General features: G+C 38.8%; 1 protein-coding gene across 2 annotated transcripts in view; it reads right to left on the reverse strand.

The window, feature by feature from the left end:
• Window positions 1–640: 640 nt before the first annotated feature.
• LOC129751338 (uncharacterized) overlaps window positions 641–21,983 on the reverse strand; it is a 49,540-nt gene continuing 28,197 nt past the window's right edge. The window contains exons 2-8 of one of the 2 annotated variants that reach the window (XR_008738679.1): window positions 6,344–9,563; window positions 6,087–6,212; window positions 5,607–6,004; window positions 5,357–5,548; window positions 4,095–5,298; window positions 2,865–4,011; window positions 641–2,727 (exon numbers count right to left, since the gene is read on the reverse strand). Coding sequence is in view for 1 of the 2 variants with exons in the window: in XM_055746785.1 (XP_055602760.1) it covers window positions 2,918–4,011; window positions 4,095–5,298; window positions 5,357–5,548; window positions 5,607–6,004; window positions 6,087–6,212; window positions 6,344–9,452 (6,123 nt within the window). In the remaining variant the exon portion in view is untranslated. Of the gene's footprint in view, window positions 4,012–4,094; window positions 5,299–5,356; window positions 5,549–5,606; window positions 6,005–6,086; window positions 6,213–6,343; window positions 9,564–21,983 lie in introns of both variants that reach the window. The other variant, XM_055746785.1, reaches the window with a different exon arrangement.

Raw genomic sequence — 21,983 nt, forward strand, 5'->3', positions numbered from 1 at the left:
TTCAGCTTCAACTATGAATCCGATGAGAAAAAAAATTGAACTTTATTAACCTCAAACTACTTTATTTACGCAGAAAAAAAAATGTTTTTTTCAATAGTTTTAATTGCTTTAGTACTGTTAAAAAGAAGATTTTTTTTCTGCAATAAGCAATTACCAAACCTTTTTAAAAATACTACCAAGTAGAGCGCGATTTTGCGAATGTGGTATGCCCGAGAAATTGGAGAATGATAGCCATAAACCGAATGAATTTTAGGAATTATGTTCATATTACTTGATGAGACAGAAAATTATGTAAATAAATAAAATAGAAAAAAATTGCTCACTCAGTTTTTTATGCGTTAAAATTGTATGAAATCTTTCAGAGTACTGAATTAAGCTTAAAAATGTTTTAAAAAAAACATCGAGGACACAATAGCACGAATTAGGTGGTTAAAAGCATTTCTACATGAATGTTTTTGTCCGCTATATCAAATGCTCCAGTTTACTCGCTTGAAAAAAAATCTTTTAGTGCAAATTTTTGTTTGGAACATGTTTTTAATTTAAAAAAATAGAATCATAGAAGTGTGTAAGCATTCGGAGGACTTATTTCTCAGTATTTTCGCAAATTAAAAACAGTATTATGAGATATACTTTATGTTTATGTATTTTTGTTCCTGATTTTTTAATTTAATTATCAAATAGATCACAAAAGAACAACGAGTAATATGACTTTGAGAAGTTTTGCACCGAAAAATTAATACCAAATCAAGAAAATAAAGATGAGAGAAAACATGTTTTCAACAATTTTTAAATTTCAAACATATCACAAACTTATAGAATTAAAAAATAAATTGCTAACTTAACTGACGGAATTCAAATCACATATTGCATACCGTTTCGGTTTATAACTCAATGTTGATGATGCCTAACTTAGCTTATGAAGACAAAATTTTGCAATATTTTTACTGTATACCGTTGCGCTCGTACAGTTTAATGTCAATGCACAAATTCTACTTTATTGTGATTTATCATAAATAGTTGTGTGATATTTTGATCAATCTGCTTTGTACAAATGACTAGTGTTTACAAGCGTAAACAGTTTAAGTATAGCTGCGCGCTTGCGTTTAGGAAAGAATTACATTGATCGGTATTTTGTTTGGATTTTTCAGTGTTATTTATAACTTATGGCTATACCTACAGTTATTGTTTTCTGAATGAAATGAAAATCAATAATTACTCTAACAAAAATGGAGGGAATGTATTTTTATTCTTTAATCTTTAATATCTTTAATAAAGTATGTTTTAGGACAAAAAAAAAATTAATTGTCAATTTCGAAAGATTTTAAACGTAAACACAAAACGACTGTCGATGAGTAAATTCAACAAAAACTAGTACGGCAGTTTATAGAAGAGGACCAATGCAAAATTAAAGTTAATTAATTGTAACATTTGTTCGTGTTACGTGATCTAACTAGTTGTGACTTCAGTGAAAGTACTTAGTATACTAATACGATAAACTATAATATTTATGACATTTTCACACCAAAAAATTATTATGAAATAACACACGAATAGAATATTTCACAGATTAAACATTCTTTGAAAATGAATGCGTAGTTTATAGAATTTTTAAAGTTTTTAACGGACTTGTTTTTGTTTCGATGTTTAAAAAAACGAGAGGCAAAAATTTTTTATCATTTTTACAGATCTTTTTTAATTTATACAACGAACGGCAAGAGTAACTAGAATATCTTTATTGACTTTACCGTTCTGACTTTTTTATCAGCCAATTATAAAAACTTACTATTGAAAGTTTAAATGAAATTAAATGCAAGTTGTCTAAATGAGTAATTTTTTTAAAAAAAAACTAGTAAACCACACGTTTTCAGAGATAAAGTATTTTAAATGAATATTGAAGAATTGTTTCCATGAAGCTGCAGAATCTAAAAATAATAAAGATGTTATTTACCGTATATTCAAAATTCATTCTGCTTTTTTTTTTAAGGTGATACATTTTTTCATGAATAATTCATAAATTAATGAATAATCTATTGGTCATGTTAACAGAAAATATTAGTCCACTGTTTTTTGAACTTAATTGCAGCGTAACAATACAATGTACTGTAAGCTGGTGTTGTTGTTTTAGTACAAATGTGGGTTCATTGAATATTTAGAAAGGTAATGAAATTGAAGGACAACAATCTTCAAATTTCCGTACAAGTACACATCGATGTAAGTCAAATAACCCAAATGACCAAATAGAACATCAAATAAATGGCTGAGAAAACGTCGTATGAATAAATATGTCAAAAAATCCCAAATAATTTTGATCTTTAAAGGTGTTGATAGAAACAGTGAATCTTCAGATGTTTCGTTATTTGCAAAGATCTAAATGCCTCTCAAATACTGCTTCCTAAATTCAATCACAGTCGTTATGGTTACTTCAGCTTTGAATAAACTGCTCAGTAAAATCAAAAGAAGGCAGCATACAGCACACTTTTTTCGAAATCGATCACGAAATAAATAAATGACTAGATGTACATGATGAATTTCGAGTAAGTAAATCGTTTGCTCTTATCTTTCTACGAGAAGTGTTTTTCATTTCCTAACATTACAAATTTCTGCATTGGTGTAAGGTTTAGATAGCTTTTTAATGTTTACAACTTGTGATGTTTAGCTGAAGCTTTGCTGATTATTGACGCACCACGCAGTCGCAAAATTCCAAACTATTTTCCAAATGTAGTGAGACTGAAATAGACAACAAAATACAAAGTAGCATTATTATGAGGTCAATGTTCGCCTCAAAACATCTGATCATCACGTTATCAAAATTAAAACCCCAAAAAGCTGATGGTTGCCGAAATAGCTCATCAACGTCTTCTTACCTTATCACGCAGTTATTTCCATGTTCCCAATACGAAACAAGAATGTAGTACATTTACTCAATTATCTGCAGCACCACTGGATTATCTGAAGTTTCCATGCAGAATGTGTTCGACCGTTCCAGTTTTGATTCCACTCTCGCTGGTAGTGCTTTACCACCTGCAGTGCCTGCACTGCTGTTACTTTTATCGGAAGAAGAAGAGGAAGAGTATGCATCCGCTTCTGCTTTGTGATTACCATTACTGGCAGCGATAACCGGTGCCGGAATCATGACCACGTTGCTATTATAAGCTCGCGACACAGTCACTCGGCCACCAGTGCTGCTGTTGCTATTCGATCGATTGACCGATGTCGACGATTTACGTTGCTGTTTTCCCGCTACTGGAATTGAAGTACTTCTCAGAGGTCTATTGTCACTGAGCACCGGCGCTGGTTTAACCAGAGGCGGTTCCTGTGACAAGCGGGCTGTCTTTCGAAGATGAAGTGTCGTGCTGAACACTTTACGTGAACCGGAGTTTCCAGCAGAAATAGAAGCGGAGGAACCAGACTTTTGAATTTCGCTTGCGCTGGATTTATCACGAGACAAGAGACTAGGCGAAGATGCAACGGATTTGTTGCTGGAATTCGTTGAGTTCGACTTCGGCTCCTGGGACCGTCTAGCTAAAATTTCCTTCGATCGCTGCGAGAGAAAGCTTTTTTTAACAAACGAAGCTGCTGAATTGGACCCAACGCTAGCAGATGAAGAAGTACGATTGATGCCGACAGTTTTGCTGATTGCTGTCATCTTTTGATTGTTGTTGCTATTGCTGTTTTTCAAAACGTGTTTAGTTTGAGACGAATTTTTGGAGTTGGCCGCAAGAGATTCCATAGACTTTGGTTCTTTGATGTTTGTGTTTGATTTGGAATAGGTTTGCCGTAACTTTTCGACATTCGTATCTTTTGTTTTAAAGTACTCTTGATAGATGAGAGATTCGTGTGAAAGAGTGTTGCTTTTGATTGAACTTGATTTTAAAGATTCAGCTAGTGAGTCTATCGAAACGTCCATTTCACTTATTGTGGGACGTGTTTTTAAATGTTTCATATTTTTAGCTGGTGAAGAAAGACTGTCCAGCGAAAGATTTGATTCGTGATCTTGTTTGGTTATGTTTCCTGTAAAAAGATTCCATTATATATTAACATTTACGAATTAATTTATTCATACATTTAAAAAGACTTTTAAAATGACCGCTTACCTAAAGGTAATTTTTTACGCCCTGTGGCGGGACTAGATGTTCGTGTAGAACTGCCGCTAGACGACATATGCTGAACCTGTAGATTGCTAGTGTTCTTAGGTTTCTTCGGTTCCAAATAGCGTGACTTCACATTTGTCAACTTGGCTTTGGTATTGCTGTTTAATGGCTCGTGCTTTGCAGCGATTACTTTCGAACCCATGTCCTCTGACTGGGATCGTTTGTGAATCATTAAATTATTTTTACTGAGTAAAGTCATTTTATTATTCGCTTTGTTCATTTTCACTTCATTGCCATAATTTTTTGATGCACTTTTAGAAAGTTTTCCGTTCTCGAATCCATGATCGGTTCGCACATTATTCCGATCGGCTGTTTCGATAGCTTTTACCGATTTCTGGTTGCTGCTCAATCCGTTGCTGAAATCGTTGTGATGAACGATGGTTTGGGTATGTTGTGTATGAGTTTTATTATTCAGGTTGTGATTGTTATGATTTTCGTAAGATCGCTTTGTGTGCGCTTGAATAGCCAACCTAACCTGACGGAGATCGTTGGTTCTGGAGTGAATCGAAGAAGAAGAGCTTGTCTGGGAGGAATATGAATATCTCGACCGAGACTTTCGTTCTTCAGTCGGTTCCATCAGACAAGCCAACTTTTGTATCTTATTACGCAATTCTACGTCCATTCGCTGCCAAGAGTTGACGCGCATTGCTCGGGCACATTGTCTGATCAAACACTGCTCGACGGCCGAGAGAATCGCATTCACCATCCCGACAAATTCTTCGCACCAATCCATTTCTTCCTCCTCACGGCTATATTCAATATCTATCTTGTTCTTTTTATCGTAAATGTTGATAACGTTCATGTTATCGCTAGATGGTGTTGCCGTCATTGTTAGAACTTTAGCTTGCAGTAGCTTATGCAGCCGGGTGGCTCGAGGATAACTTTTACAGGCCTGATCCGGGCTTAGGCTGGTTGCAGCTCGCAACAAAATTGGTTCAACATGGGAAATAGCCCAACTGTAGTTATGACCTAGCGAAAGGAAACTATCACTAGCCAACAAAGAAGCGAAATGGTCTTGAATATAATCATACGCAGCATCCAGAATATCTCTTACAACATTTTCAACTTCTTCAGACCACTTATATGGAAGCAGAATAGTTAATAGCTGTTCACTGTCCAAAATTGTGTTCAGAACTGTTTCAGACGTCTGTAGATTAAAAAAAAATTTAAAACATGTTATACTGTTGTACGACCATCCAACTTACCAAATGAGCTACTATTTGTTGCCTGCATCGATTCACAACATCGGGTGGAAGCTGTGAAAATTGTTTGTTGGACCAAATCTTCACATAATGCCGGCACACCCATTTCAAACATTTACGATACAGATCATCCAATCCATGGTTTAACGTTACCGGTAGGACTTGTAATACGCCGTCCGTACAACCCGAGCATGGCTAAAATAATAACATTAATAAAAGAAAAAGCATGGCAGAACTTGTCTGAAAAAGGTACCTTGTGAAAGTTGTGGCAATAGTTTGTCTTCAATGCATAGGCTGTCACTTCTTTGAGACCTTCAAGTCCCAACAAATCGGATAGTGCCGCCAATTCCATCAAGCTTATTCCCTCTGGAGGATGAGAAGCTCCCGAGTATATATGACAGAGAGCGAAATGCACGGCAGCGTACGAGTAACCAGGAAGATTTATTACATTGCCACTGTTCTGTATCCATCCACCTGCCAGAATAGCCGCAAAGTATTGACACCGGGACCTCAATATACACTTGTGAGCGCGCATTTTCTTGGATTCTGCCTCGATCGTAACGTCGGTGGCGATTTCCTGAAGGAACATTTTTAACAAATCCTCTCCCAGGCGTCGCGGTTGCCGACTTGAAATGGATTCATCGATAGATTCTGAAAGGTTCAAGCAAAGTTTTTTATACATATATGTAGATATATACCTAAACAAATTTTGTTGCACATTCTCATAACATACCAATTCCAGAACGACTAGAAGTTATGCTTGAAGTGCACGAAAAATCTGAAGTGATGAAGTCGTGCAGATCGTTGCCTCTTGCCGCGGCATTCATACCAACGTCACATGGCAGACTGCTGCTAAAGGCTGTGAATAAATCGTTTTAGTACTAAACATTCCCCAGCTAATTCTTATTTTATTCTACTACTTTTTTTTTATATTACTACATACATATGTTGCAAGAAGTTTAAGAAATGAAACTTATGACTTGTACTCACCTTTCGATAAATGCGGAAACAGGCGACTCAAACTGCGAGAGTTTTCCACCGACGAAACCAGGTTCATAAAATTATTGCCGGTGGACCGAGACATGTTCCAGGAATGCCGTTCCATGGTTGTCGTTCCGCCGCCACTGTTGCTGCCGTAATAGTTTTGCTGCTGTTGTCTTTGACTTTGCTGGTGTTGCGTTTGTTCGGTCGTACCGATGGTGTTGTACTTTTGCTGGGTGTTGTCGCCAAACAAACGAGCTACTCGGTTTGAACCTGCTGAACTGGACATATAACCAGTTGTGTTGGTATTGTTTTGTGGATTTGAATGCAGCTCAAACTTGGTCGGCAAAGTGGGCGGTTTATCCATATCGGACAGTTTGACAAACGACGAAGACGTGTTTTGCGACTCGACGTTCTCAGATACGGTTTCTAATAGTTGTTTCTGCTTTTCGATAGTTGCGTGCAGTGTTTCCATTGTGTGTGGCGGCCTGCGAGGGTTTAGAGCTGCATGCTTTGGAGAGCTTTCTACTGCTTCAACTATGGTTTCCATTTGCTTGCTTGTGTGTAGGGGGACTTTAGCTTCTGGTGTTATTTCTGCTTTTGCGTCTAATGGTAAGTACTCGTTAAGTTCGTCTGCAGGATTGTTTTGAAAGGTTACATCATCGGTATCGGTAGTCGATACAGGCGAAGTATCTTCGTTCGATGACAATATTCCATCCGTCACAGATCCTTGGCTGCTCTTGTCGAAAGTTTCATTAATTTTAACATCCTTCCGTTTCTTTTTTACCGAAGCGGTCATTTCAGGCACTCTGGAAGCATCTTTGGGAGAAACTTTGGACTCATTGCTGGATTGGGCAGAATTTGACGAAGCTGAATGATTGGAATAGGTGCTTAACTCAGATTTAGAACAGGTGAAATCTTCATATGGCGAAACTGAGGAATCGATTGACATGCTCGAGGTTTTTGACAAGAGAGGAATCTTGTCCAAAATATTCATGATGCCTTTGTCACTCGTAACACTGGTAGAGCGTTGATATTCCCTATTTATAATTCTACGCTCGTGAAATGTGCCTTCTGTGCTAGATGGATTCCATGAGTGTCGTTTTGAATCTGTTCGAGCAACGGATGATACATTACTTCTTCTCACTACTGGTGATGATTCTGACTCTATGAACATGTAACAATTTTTCTTATCCTCGCTGCCAAGATTTGTTGGTCTAGCACGGACAGGTGGTGTAATCGACTCTTCCTTTACGGGAACAGATGCCGAAGGCAATTTTCTTGGAGCCGGAGATGGTTTATTTGTTGTCTCGTTTCCAAAATCTATAAACATCGAAAAAATGTTCTTTTTCGAATCTTTTTCGACCGATTCGGCTCTAGAGCTTTCACTAGAAATAGTTTTAATCGGAGGAGTACTCGGTTTCGCTAACTTTGGTGTATTACTACGCGAACTTTCGCCATCAGATAGATCGATATAGAATCCAGTTGATTTTTTCATCAATTCTTGGTGTGTGCGATTTTGAACTTTGCTGTTCACCACAATAGATTTTTCCTCCTCCGGTGTCTTTAAACTTCCTAAGTCCACAAAAAAGCCCATACCACTACGATTGTGCTCTATTGAAGAAATTGCTGCCGATTTCTCGTCATCTGGGCAGTTCTTTAAATCGACCACCCATGATTTTGCTGAACTGCTTAGTTTTCGAGACCGTTCTTCGGGTTTGAAATCGTCCTCGAAACTTATTCCACCGGAAACAATAGGGCATGTGTCAGTTCTTCTACGAACGGAAGGACTTTCACACTGTTTGGGCGTGAAGTCTTCTATGGATGCTCCGCCAGATACAATGGGTGCAGATTCATCATGTTTTTGGGTGCGTTTTGGAATCTTGATGGGTGTTGAATGCGATTCACGATCCACAGAACTTTCCCTACTGTCACTTATAAAACGTCGACTTATCGACGGAACACTAACAGCAGAGTTGACATGGACAATAGAGTTGAATGGTGTATCTGGGTAGTGAGTATTATCTGTTTCGATATGTGATACCATTCTGGAAGAGTAATCTGCTGATCCTGAATTGTAACCACTTGTATTTATGCCTCCGGTACTCATGAACCGCGAAGGTTTGTCCACGGCAAAAGAAGGATACTCATAATTTGGTTCACTACCTGATGAATAAACACTTGGCAATGAAACGTCACTATAGTTTTCATCTCCGAATTGTAGGTGAGGTTCAATGAGATGACCAGAATATTGTTGTATTGAATTTTGGAATAGGAAAGTACCTTGCTTTCGTTCTGATTCTTGTTTAGTAACGTCCCCATCGCTAGATTCCAGGTGATTTTTGTCGTCAAAATTAAGTTTACTCGCTAAGTATTCATTGCTTGGAAGTGAACAATACTGATCCTTAACTTCGAAAACAGTTGAATTGTTGGAAGTTTTCAACTTTTCATCATCGCTCAGAATAGCAGAGAGCGAAACTGTAGTTTTTTCTTGTTGCTGTCTTTGTAAGCTAGAATCCACAAAAGAGGGAAACGGAACCTCGTCTTCGTCAAACAACGAAGACGCGTCGATAAAACATGCCTTCGAAGGCCCTGGTTTGGTCTGTGCCACAGGTGCATTATCCAAGGGATTGATAACGTCTTTGCTATCCACGGCGTCGCAGGCCGCTTTTGAAGGTGAAAATGTTTCCCATGAGTTTGTTTCCGAAGAAGCTGAGTTTGATTTCATAGTCAATATTCCCTCATTGTGTCGTTGTTTTTCTTCCTTTGTTGAAGATCTTATCAATTGTTTAGCTTCTTGTATTTCGTATTCATCTTCTGCTTCCAGTTCATCACTTTCACCCTCGACACCGGCATTCTCCATCATTTCGGCTACTGTTTCGTTGGTGGCTCTGGTAATTTTCACAACATTGGTCCACATTTCGTCGGTCGATTCTGGCGAGTTACTACAATCCACTATTTCGTATGTCGATGTTGAGTCCGTTGAGACCCGATGCGACCCGTTTGCGTCGGCGGAAAACAATCCACTGGCATCGCGCCGTAGAACTGTTGGTCCCTCTTCGCCATCCTCGACATGCGATAAGGACGACGGTGGGGAAAGGGGTGCTTGGTCGTCCATTCAGTACTTCAGTTCGCTTATTTTCCTTTCGAAAACCATTACTATATTTATGATATTTATTCAATTCAGAGAGCATACACAGTTGTTTTCATGATCGACGGGAAGAGTGGTCTGCGGAAAAAAGATAAAATAAAATTAAATATTAAAATTTGAAATAGTTCCTATAAAGATTTACACTGTACCCAGGTTTCAACGTACCTGTAGTGAATGAGAAAAGTTAGAAAAAAATATAATGTTAAATGACCTGATCCTGAACTATTCCAAAGCGATTTATATCAGTGTTTTGAACGAAGATTCCATTTACTCTGTTGGAAGATTTTGGAGAGAGCTTTTGCTTGAAAACATGGGAGAATAAAAGAGAAAGGTGTGAGAAAAAAAAAGGACAAACGATCTCAATTTTATAGGAACGGAACTTAATCCGGCATTCTAGTTTCGACGCTTGCTTTAGACGTTTGTGTTTTTGCATTTTTGAATTTACCGGAAGGGCGTTAGGGGTCGCGAAAGAAGCGCAGGACACGACAATGGCGCCGTCGGTATTCGAACAGCTCGGTAAGAAATCTAGGGTTCAAAAAGTCGATTTTAGTGAAAATGGAAATTTTGGAGAACTGACGAAAATTTCGAGGACGAGGATGATGTGTGAAAAATATGGCAGAGCGAGAGAACTCTGAGTTGAAATCATAGATATAATATGGAGGCAGAGCGAGAGATCTCTGAGCCTCAGTAAAAGAATTGAAATGCAGAGCGAGAGTACTCTGAGCCGTTGCAATTGCGAGAGCGAGAGACTCTTAGCATAGATAATCGACAATTTTCGTTAGTTCTTCAAACATTTTTCATTGCTCTCGGTTGAAATCCTGAGACGGCAGAACTTAAAATAATCTTCGGTTTGAAGCCTGAAGAATATTTCCCTCAAAAAAATGAAAGTTCATAATTTTAGGTTATGAGCAACGCGGGCGTGGCTTGTGAAATGTGAAAGCTTGAGAAAATTATCGATTATTGAACTTGATATGTAAGAGCGAGAGACTCTAAGAAAATAAATATCGATTTTTGAATGACCTTTATGCGTGTATCAGAGAGAGTCAATGAAATATATCGAAGATGCAACTCATGTGGACCTGATTCAAGTTACTCACTAAAGTTCTCGGTTTGAAACCTGAGGACAGTGAAAGGAAATATGCTTCGGGATGAATGATCCCTAAGGATAAAAATGTCGGGAAAAAATTAGAAGGAAATATTCAGTATCAAGTCTGAAGAAAAACTGTAATCATGCCTGAATAGAAGTAAAACAAAATTCCATTGAAAATGAAAATTTTTCATGAATGAGGAAATCTTGTTTGAACTGAGTACTTATCTGATTGCTTGAGTACTTTTTATTTACTTTTGACAACAAGATGCTAATATTCATCAACCCGATTTTGATTATGAAAGTTTTAAAGCAGAAGATGGAATGATTCTTTGAATACCTTTTTATCTTTTAAGTGAGATCTCAGCCCAATATCACAGATGTTTAGAACATCGAATTCTTAAGCGACAGACTATTCTATTAGCAAAAATTTAACTTAGTTTGAGAAATAAAATGTGATTTTAATAACATTCAGAAAAGATTAAATTATGAAAATAGTTTGTCTAGTGATGTATCAAATTTGCGATGTTGCAGTAAAATAAAGCATTAAAGTTGAGAAAATATTTGCACTGTGAGGAATTTCTGAGATACGACTTAAAAAAAAAAAAAAAAAGAATTCAAATAACCCCAAATTCTGTTTTACGTTGACCGTGTTCCAAATAAGGCGTTAGTTTGTTGTGGTAACAGGCACTCGTCGAGTTCATAAATTCCACGTGCGAGAATGAGTGTACACAATCACAACATAAATAAATTATCAAAAAAATACGCAAGAGAAAAGAGCGAAGAATCTTAAGTGATGCTATTTTATTCGTTTCTAACTGTAGATTCAAAGAAGATATTTGTGAACTAATCACTGATGAGTTTTCATTATCGCAAATGAGAGAGAGATAAAATTTCACCGGAATTTGACAAAGCGTATGGTTATTTTTTCGTTAGAAGCGAAAGCGTAGCATTTTGCTTCCATCCCTATTGGTAACCTGAAACAATCTTTATCACTTTTTCAATAAGAACCCATAAAATAAGGCTATTTATAAATTTTGTTTTTTGTTTTTTTTTAGAAAGATAACTGATGTTTTTTTTCCTTTTGAATGGAAAATCTAATACCATTTTTATATGTTTTGATCTTTTCACAAAGCTATTCGAGAATAGAGAAGGGGAATAATGTAGTGAATGAGAAAAGTTAGAAAATAATATAATGTTAAATGACCTGATCCTGAACTATTCCAAAGCGATTTATATCAGTGTTTTGAACGAAGATTCCATTTACTCTGTTGGAAGATTTTGGAGAGAGCTTTTGCTTGAAAACATGGGAGAATAAAAGAGAAAGGTGTGAGAAAAAAAAAAGACAAACGATCTCAATTTTATAGGAACGGAACTTAATCCGGCATTCTAGTTTCGACGCTTGCTTTAGACGTTTGTGTTTTTGCATTTTTGAATTTACCGGAAGGACGTTAGGGGTCGCGGAAGAAGCGCAGGACACGACAGTACCCAGAAGGCCCACTTTCATACATCGATCACGTCAATGAGAAATTGTGGGATCACGGCGATAATTCAATTTATCAATGAACAATCTTGGGCTTTCCATGTTATGTAAATATTTGAAGATTGCGGTGAATTTTTTTTATATATAGATGGATAGAAGGTTAGATGAAATGAAAGATGTTGAAAATGAGCGAGTAGAACCCAATGCATATTATCACAATTGTTTTGTCTCTTAAAATTAAATTACGGAGTCGAAAAATGACGCATTCTGATTAACTAACCACAGGCTCAAACATCTACTACAATTGCAAACTTTTATGGTCGCAGCAAGCCTGCAGTACGGCAATACATGCCGTGGAAAAGAAAAAAAAACTTTCCAAAACCGGGAATTGCTAGTAATTTACTTTTGCTTCAAATTTTGAATCTTTATCGATTCTTCCATCACTTTCATACAAAATATGAAATATTTCAGAAACATGTGCTTTACACAGATTCATTTAAAAACGGAATCGCAAATGGTAATAAAGATATTTCAAGGAACGAGCTCACCAATTTAGAAGCAGCAAAATCCGCATCTGCTAGCAAACACCCCCATCACATGGTACTCTTCAAACGGTTTGATACCGTTCTCTTCCAGACACGTTAATATTAAGAAAGTCAGGAACTCTAATTTCGCTGCAATCCTTCCAGCAGCCAGTGGAAAAGCCTTCTTCCTCTGCACACCAACTTTGTAAGATTTTTTTCCGCCAACATACGTTATACAGTTATCCACTCTTCACTTTTACAGCCCTCAAGGTATCAAAAATGCAAATTGCACCGTTCAATCGTTTTAAAACCATGAAACAGTCTCATTAAAACCGACATTTTTCGTTTTTCCAATATTCTGGAGCTCTGAAAATTTGCTGCCAGAAAAAAACACGTCGAACCGATTCGATCGCAGCCTACTCCGATCTGTTCTTGGATTTCATAATTTATATACACAAAAAAAACTTTTGAAATTAGGGTTTGAGAGAGCTTGAAAATTTTTCGCTGAAAAAAACACATCCGTTATCAAAGGTCACAGCCTACCGAATCTCTTCAAAAATATTGTTACCAAACGTTTCACGATGGTCACAAAAAATGATTCTTAGATTAGTCTAACATAAAAGAAGAAAAATAAACTTTGTATAGTAACGGAAATATAAAATTTTGTTTGCATAATGGTTCATTGAAAATATTGTTGGTAAATGTAAATTATTTTCTTATTAAAATATTGTCATTTTTGTTTAACATAGATTTAAGTAAACAACACTAACATATTAAAATCTTCCAACCGTTCAATTAATCGTCGATAATTTGCGATTTATATTTGTCGAGACTCTGCACGAAGTCCGAAAGATGTACTAACAGAAAAGTGTACCGGAAAAACCGCAACGAAAAAGAGGCAAAACGACCCACTAAAATTCTAAACCCTTTAAAATAAAAACGCTTACGACACGAATGGACATTGAACAGAACCAGACGTTACTTTGGACAACGAGGGATAAGTACTGGATGTTTCCGGGATTGGAGAGAAGGATTTGGGGAGAAAGAGAGTTTTGGATGGGATCGAGAGGAGTTCGATGGGTTCTTGGGCGGTTGCTGAAGGAGGGCTCGTTCACTTTGGTCTGGATCAGTAAAGAGACAACACAAAATAAGTCTCGTGATATTCAACAAACATATTGTGCGCGTGCAAGTTAAAACTAAAGCCAAAAAGGTGGATTTATTCCCCAAAGTGAAAGCCAAAGTGAATAATAGATTATGGGGCACCTTTCGCCATTATCAAGTGTGCTCCCGGAATAGTGGCGATTTGTTAATTTTTCCTGGTGGACCCACAGTCTAAAATCGGTGTACCACCTTGACAAAGCCACGAGCCGTGTGTAACATATGTCGCATGTTACACGTGACATAAAGCACCTCTGACGTCGAAACACAAAACTCGTCGGGAAGATCGCAGACGAAGCCAAACCGAAGTCGAGAATCGCCCGAAACTACATCCGAAACTGCACCATAACCAGACACGCTCGGACGGAGCGTCGTCATACCGTCGGAACCCAGGAAGAACCTCCCGACGCCTGCAGGCTGAGCCATGGTAACTCACCCCGTCTTTGAAGGTATGTTACGGAAAATGAACTCCTTTCTCCAATCCTCCTCTTCATCAATGGGCCCCAACGATCGTCGAGTTTAGTGGTACCACGTGGGTTTAAAATAAAAGTTTATAGAATGAAATTCTTCAACTTCTTAATCCAATTCGAATGAACCATATTTTTCTGATTATCCTATTGGATCAAAGGAATACCTAAATATTATGTCTGAAACAGAAAATGGACCCTTAGAAAAGGAAGGTTGGTTTAGAACACAATAGTGAAGCACTGGAATTAGAAGGAGCAGTGGGAGGAATAAGGGAATCTAATAACCGGGAAGGGTTGTCCGAAACGGAAATGGACATAATTCGATGTCTTGAACGGTTGGGAATCGCGAATCCTTCTAAAGAAAAAGGAGGGACTAGTTCATTTAGTAACTCTCTGTTAGCTCTCGAGCAAGAACTAATTGAGCTTCGAAAATATCGCGAACAGCAGATCGAAAACGAGCAGAATAGACAGTCGAACAGGGCCTTGCCTTGGAACAATCCTTTGGATAATGATTCACAGGCTCGGTTAGAGGTACCGCCCCCGCATTTGAACACAGGCGCGTATCCTAAAAATTCAATGGTTGTTAAGTCAGTGAATCAATATTCAAGACCCATATCAGTAGCCAGCATAAATCATACCATTTATTCACAGGTCAGAAATCTAAATATTCCACCGACCACTATTAAAGAAAATTATCAGAGTTTACCAGTTTCTAACGCCACTTTTGAATCATCGAAAAATAAACCAAACCCAACTTACTTTCAGAATTGCGACATTTTTCCGCGAAACACGCGCGCAACATCGGTTTGGCCAGAGTTCAGAATGGCCTCAGCGGGTTCTGATTTGAATAATTCGAACCAACCTCAAAATACTAATCCCATAGATTCGCCGAGAGAATTTTTACCACCACGTGTCGCCTTCCCATCTCGTCGCACATTGCCTGTGTCGCAGTGGAGTTTCGAAAGATACTCTGGGACTGACCAGGGAATGAAGTTGAATGAATTTTTAGGAACGATTACTCAATTATCAATATCGGAATATGTGTCGGAAGATGAACTTTTTAATTCGGCATTTCATTTATTTACTGGTCCAGCAGCAAGCTGGTACAGATCGATGCGTTACGGTGGCAGATTACGTGATTGGCCACATTTAGTTCAAGAACTCCGAAACACTTTTGTACACCCCGAATTAGACACATTAGTGAGGTCAAGAATTTATTTGAGGCGGCAACAAAGAAACGAAACGTTTCAAGAATATTATTTCGAGATGGAGAAGATGTTTCGATCCATGATTGTCGCGATGGACGAAACCGAAAAATTGAACGTTCTTAAAAAAAATTTACGATCGGATTATAAAAAAGCACTTTTGTGGAAGCATGTAGATGATCTTTCAGAACTTCTGGATGCAGGGCACAAGATTGATGCGTCTAACTATTCCATGTATCAAAAGGTATTTGGATTAGAAAAAACCGTTAATCTTGTTGCAAACACGTCGAACACACAATTTCCTAAAATGAACCATCAGAGTAATGCTAATACATCGTCTTATAATAAAATGAATAATTGGAAAAATTCGGATAAGAAACCATCGAGTGTAGGAGCAAATTACGGAAATTATCAAAATGCTGATCGTAAGATCAAAAGGGAAAACCAGGTAGAGTCTAACATTCCGAGACCAGGCCCGTCCAAAGTTCATCGAACTTTAGAATATCTCGTCAAGGGACATCAACCTCCAGAGCAGGGCGAATGTCTAAACTGTCGAAAACGCGGACATCAAGTAGAAGAATGTCCAACATTAAAAGGTTTAATTTGCTACATTTGCGGGTTCAAGGGATTCGATACTCAATACTGTCCGTATTGTAGAAAAAACGGTCTTCAGACGACCGAAAAACGCCGGCCGTCGGAGAAATCTGCGTAGATAGGACCTTTTGGGAGCCCGTACCAGCCAAATATTACCAAACCCCAACTTCCGATATTTTACAAATCACACTTCCAAATTTTGCTGATAATAGACCATACGCGTTAGTGAAGATCCATGGTGTCACCATAAAGGGTCTATTAGATTCTGGAAGTAACAGAACAATTATTAGTAAAAAGCTATTTAAGAAGATTCGTTGCACTAAAATTCAACCTCTTTCAGAACCATTAGAACTGCGTTCCGCAGATGGAAATTTTTTAAATGTAGTGGGAGAAATTTACCTACCTGTCTCATTCGATGAGAGTACAAAGATCATCCCAACTATAGTAGTTGATGGATTGTTGATTGATTGCTTGTTAGGTATGAACTTCTGGACAACTTTCAATATCTATCCACAAGTTCAACATTGTTCCCTCATACAAAACGATGAAAATTCAGAACCCAACATTGAATCAGTTTCGACTCTTTCTTCATCAGAATTAGCCGAACTTCAAAAAGTTAAATCCTTATTTAAGGTAGCACAACCAGATGTTTTGGGTACTACCCCACTAATCGAGCATCGGATTGAAATAGCCGATGAATGGAAGGATAAACCACCTCTGCGTTTATACCCTTATACCATGTCACCTAAAATTCGAGAAAAAGTAGCTGAAGAAATCAAACGGATGTTAAGAATAGGAATTATCGAAAGATGTCAATCGGATTGGTCACAAAACGTTGTACCCGTAATAAAACCGTCAGGCAAGGTACGCCTCTGCCTTGATGCGCGGAAGCTCAATGAGCGCACCGTTAAAAATGCTTATCCATTACCACACCCAGGCCGAATCCTAGGCCAGCTACCGAAAGCTAAATACCTCAGCACCATAGATTTGTCTGAGGCCTTTTTACAAATCCCCTTGGAGGTATCTTCGCGAAAATACACTGCTTTTAGTATTCAGGGGATAGGGATGTTCCGTTGGACCCGTTTACCGTTTGGGCTGGCTAATAGTCCTAGCTGCCTTTCCAATTTGATGGACCAAATATTAGGCAATGGCGAGCTCGAACCGAACGTTTTCGTCTACCTTGACGATATCGTCATTGTTAGCGAATCGTTCGGCGAGCATCTACGATTGCTTCGTGAAGTAGCAGGTCGCCTTGCGAGCGGAAATCTTGCCATCAATCTGGAGAAGTCGAAATTCGGCGTTAGTGAGTTGTCATTCCTAGGATACTTGCTTTCGACCGAGGGTCTTCGACCCAATCCGGAAAAGGTCAGGGCAGTAGTTGAATATGATCGTCCAAATACAGTTACTAAACTCCGCCGTTTCCTAGGAATGGCAAATTACTATCGCCGATTCATCGACGACTTCAGCGGGATAACATCTCCTCTTTCGGATCTCCTGAAAACTAAAGCCAAAACGATTTCATGGAACGCAAATGCTGAAAAAGCCTTCTGTCTGATCAAAGAGAAGTTAATCACTTCCCCGGTGTTGATAAGCCCGGATTTTACTAAGGAATTTATCATACAATCAGATGCAAGTGACGTTGCGGTCGCCGGTGTGCTCACGCAAAGCCTTGAGGGTCAGGAGAGGGTCATAGCATACTTTTCACACAAACTGACAACCCCTCAAAGGAATTATCATGCGTGTGAGAAGGAAACTCTGGCCGCTCTCCTGTCAATCGAAGCTTTCAGTGGGTACATCGAAGGCTCGCACTTCACTTTAGTCACCGATTCATCGGCACTAACGCACATCCTCAGAACAAAATGGAAAACCTCGTCACGTTGTAGTAGATGGAGTCTTACGCTTCAGCAATACAACATGACAATCGTCCACCGAAAGGGTAAGGACCACGTGGTACCTGACGCGTTGTCACGTTGTGTTGCTGTTGTGAATGCTCGAGTCCTCTCTTCGTGGTACGAGGAAATGAAGACCAAGGTTCAGGAAAATCCCGACGATTTCGTAGATTTTCAAATACGCGACGATGTTCTGTACAACTTCGTTTCAGTTCCAGACCATCCCTATGATTACAGATTCGAATGGAAGCTGGTAGTCGCCCCAGAAAAGCGGGAGGCTATCTTGAAGGAATGTCACGATGAAGCATTTCATACGGGTTTTGATAAAACGATAGCACGGATAAAACTTAAGTATTATTGGCCGCGTATGACCAGTGACGTTAAGGAGTATATTCAAAAATGCCAAGTGTGCAAGGAAGTCAAAGCAGCAAGCGTGCCAGTAACGCCTCCTATGGGCCAACAACGCGTAACAACACACCCTTGGCAAATTGTTGCCATTGATTACATTGGACCCCTCCCCCGCAGCAAAAAAGGGAACCAGCACATTCTGGTCACCTTAGATCTGTTCAGTAAGTGGGTAATGCTCACACCTGTTAAAAAAATAGACGCTACTTCCCTCTGCACGATTCTCAGGGACTACTGGTTCTATCGATACTCAACACCGGAAATCATTTTATCCGACAATGCTTCGGTATTCCTGTCCCGGGAGTTTAAGGCACTTCTCGAACGGTTCGAAATCCAGCATTGGTTGAGTTCTAAATACCACTCTCAAGCCAATCCGGTAGAGAGGGTAAATAGAACCATCAATGCTGCAATTCGAACGTACGTTCGTGAAGACCAAAAACTCTGGGATAGTAAACTACAGGAAATTGAAAACATCTTGAACACTTCGGTACACTCTGCAACCGAACTTACCCCTTATTTTGTATTACATGGTCACGAAGCATTTACCAAAGGTTCTGATCATAAATTATTCACCAAAGGCGCCCAAACTACTGAAGAAAGACAACAGTCTCAAAAAGAGATATTTAATAAAATTTACGATCTAGTTCAAACGAATTTAGAAAAGGCTCATGAAGCGGGCAGGACTAGATACAACCTTTGACATCGACAACATGCAAAGATATTTCGGATAGGACAGTATGTATTTCGACGCAACATGAAGCTATCCAACGCAGCAGAAAGCTACAATGCCAAATATGGACCATTGTATCTCCCTGCTACGGTGAGAGCTAAAATTGGAACGTCGTCATACGAACTGGAAGACAAACAAGGAAAATCCCTGGGGGTGTGGCCCGCGGCCCACCTCAAACCAGGGTAGATTTATTTCGCAGCACTAGCACTACTACAATTCATCACTTGAGTACACAATTTTCCCGATAAATTAATTCTCCGATGGATAACACCAACGTCGACAGCGACAAGTCCTAGAAGTAATTTGAATAACATTTACAATTGAATCTCAATTATGTTCAACTGTTTCTTACCTGTATTTTGTAACCATCGAGTAACATTATCAATCCGAGTCTGACCGGAAATTAACCGGTAGGGAAACCGGGACGGCATCATCGTCCATCTAGAAAAATTGCTCCAGCTAAGCAAAGATCGGAAAAACATCGCTCGTTCTTTTGCTTTCGTGTTCGATTTCATAAACAACCAATCATGAAATGTTCACAAATATTAGAATCCCGTTTTACACTATTTTCACTCGCTTCTTACCTTTCCCTGAAAGTGGTTTCGATACACTTGTCAGTAACGGTATTCCAGATCCAGAAATAAGGAAGTAATCAGTATTTTTTCCTTCTAAATTAGAAATAATCAATTTGTAGAAATTGTAAGCTCGCCAATTTGTTTTGGTTTTCGTATAAAGTAAACATTGTGAGAATCGGCGTCGATGCCGGCGTCGACGTCGCATGTGTGATCGTGAGTCCGTGTCATTCCGCAGTCTTCGGATGACGGTTCACATCTCTACTATTTCAGATAGGGTGGTTAGTGATCCACGAGGATTAGAATAGTTCAGCTGCTCAGTTAACGAGCTAATCGTTAAATTCGAGACAATTTCGAGTAACTTCGACTGAAAGATCGATCTGGTGTTGACTTAACTTGGTGGTCTTGCTGGAGGCCGGAGTCTCACGACATTGATGGCCAGTACAGGCTGTAATAGCACAGACAAACCTGAAAACTGAGCGGAGTTGTAATTGCGCAACGCTGATGCCCTATGACCCCAAGATTTACCAGTTAAGAAGACCCTTATCATCTCCAGTCAAGTATCGTTACTTATGAGAACTGTATGGTTGTGAGTACCATCGTTCTGTTTGTGTCAGTATGACCAATATGTTAGTTTCGTAGTATTATGTGTTATGAATGGTTGGAATGAAAGATAGAATGAATGTTAGAAGACGCGTCAAATTGTTAGGGAATAAGAATGAATGTGATGAAATGAATGGGAATGGTATGAATGATCAAATAAATTTTCAAAAAAGTGTAGGTTTTGTCTAATGAATTTAGGCAGTGTGGAAACAAAATTATATCACTCTGGATCGAAACTGAAAAAAAAATCGAAAAAAATATTAAAGGAAAATAAAACGAAAAAAAAAAATATTTAAAAATAAAGTAGGAAGCAAAGGAACATAAGATGTGATCAATAGGACGCAGTAGTAGTGATTGCTCCGACCCAACGGCTACCCTTAATAACCTGTGGGAACTACGATTAACATTAAAAGGACGAAAATTTTCTTGTGGAAATTTTTCTATCTCAAGCGGGGGGATAATTGTTACCAAACGTTTCACGATGGTCACAAAAAATGATTCTTAGATTAGTCTAACATAAAAGAAGAAAAATAAACTTTGTATAGTAACGGAAATATAAAATTTTGTTTGCATAATGGTTCATTGAAAATATTGTTGGTAAATGTAAATTATTTTCTTATTAAAATATTGTCATTTTTGTTTAACATAGATTTAAGTAAACAACACTAACATATTAAAATCTTCCAACCGTTCAATTAATCGTCGATAATTTGCGATTTATATTTGTCGAGACTCTGCACGAAGTCCGAAAGATGTACTAACAGAAAAGTGTACCGGAAAAACCGCAACGAAAAAGAGGCAAAACGACCCACTAAAATTCTAAACCCTTTAAAATAAAAACGCTTACGACACGAATGGACATTGAACAGAACCAGACGTTACTTTGGACAACGAGGGATAAGTACTGGATGTTTCCGGGATTGGAGAGAAGGATTTGGGGAGAAAGAGAGTTTTGGATGGGATCGAGAGGAGTTCGATGGGTTCTTGGGCGGTTGCTGAAGGAGGGCTCGTTCACTTTGGTCTGGATCAGTAAAGAGACAACACAAAATAAGTCTCGTGATATTCAACAAACATATTGTGCGCGTGCAAGTTAAAACTAAAGCCAAAAAGGTGGATTTATTCCCCAAAGTGAAAGCCAAAGTGAATAATAGATTCTGGGGCACCTTTCGCCATTATCAAGTGTGCTCCCGGAATAGTGGCGATTTGTTAATTTTTCCTGGTGGACCCACAGTCTAAAATCGGTGTACCACCTTGACAAAGCCACGAGCCGTGTGTAACATATGTCGCATGTTACACGTGACATAAAGCACCTCTGACGTCGAAACACAAAACTCGTCGGGAAGATCGCAGACGAAGCCAAACCGAAGTCGAGAATCGCCCGAAACTACATCCGAAACTGCACCATAACCAGACACGCTCGGACGGAGCGTCGTCATACCGTCGGAACCCAGGAAGAACCTCCCGACGCCTGCAGGCTGAGCCATGGTAACTCACCCCGTCTTTGAAGGTATGTTACGGAAAATGAACTCCTTTCTCCAATCCTCCTCTTTATCAATGGGCCCCAACGATCGTCGAGTTTAGTGGTACCACGTGGGTTTAAAATAAAAGTTTATAGAATGAAATTCTTCAACTTCTTAATCCAATTCGAATGAACCATATCTCTAGTTCCGTTGAGAATCCCTTTATCGTGTCCACCTTGAATTAATATTGTTGGTCGATTAGTCTTCCCGTGGTCGGATGCCGGCCCTGAGATAGTAAAATAGCTGAGCTAACGAGGAGCA

The sequence above is a fragment of the Uranotaenia lowii genome, chromosome 3 (assembly GCF_029784155.1).
Source record: "Uranotaenia lowii strain MFRU-FL chromosome 3, ASM2978415v1, whole genome shotgun sequence".
Taxonomy (NCBI): domain Eukaryota; kingdom Metazoa; phylum Arthropoda; class Insecta; order Diptera; family Culicidae; genus Uranotaenia; species Uranotaenia lowii.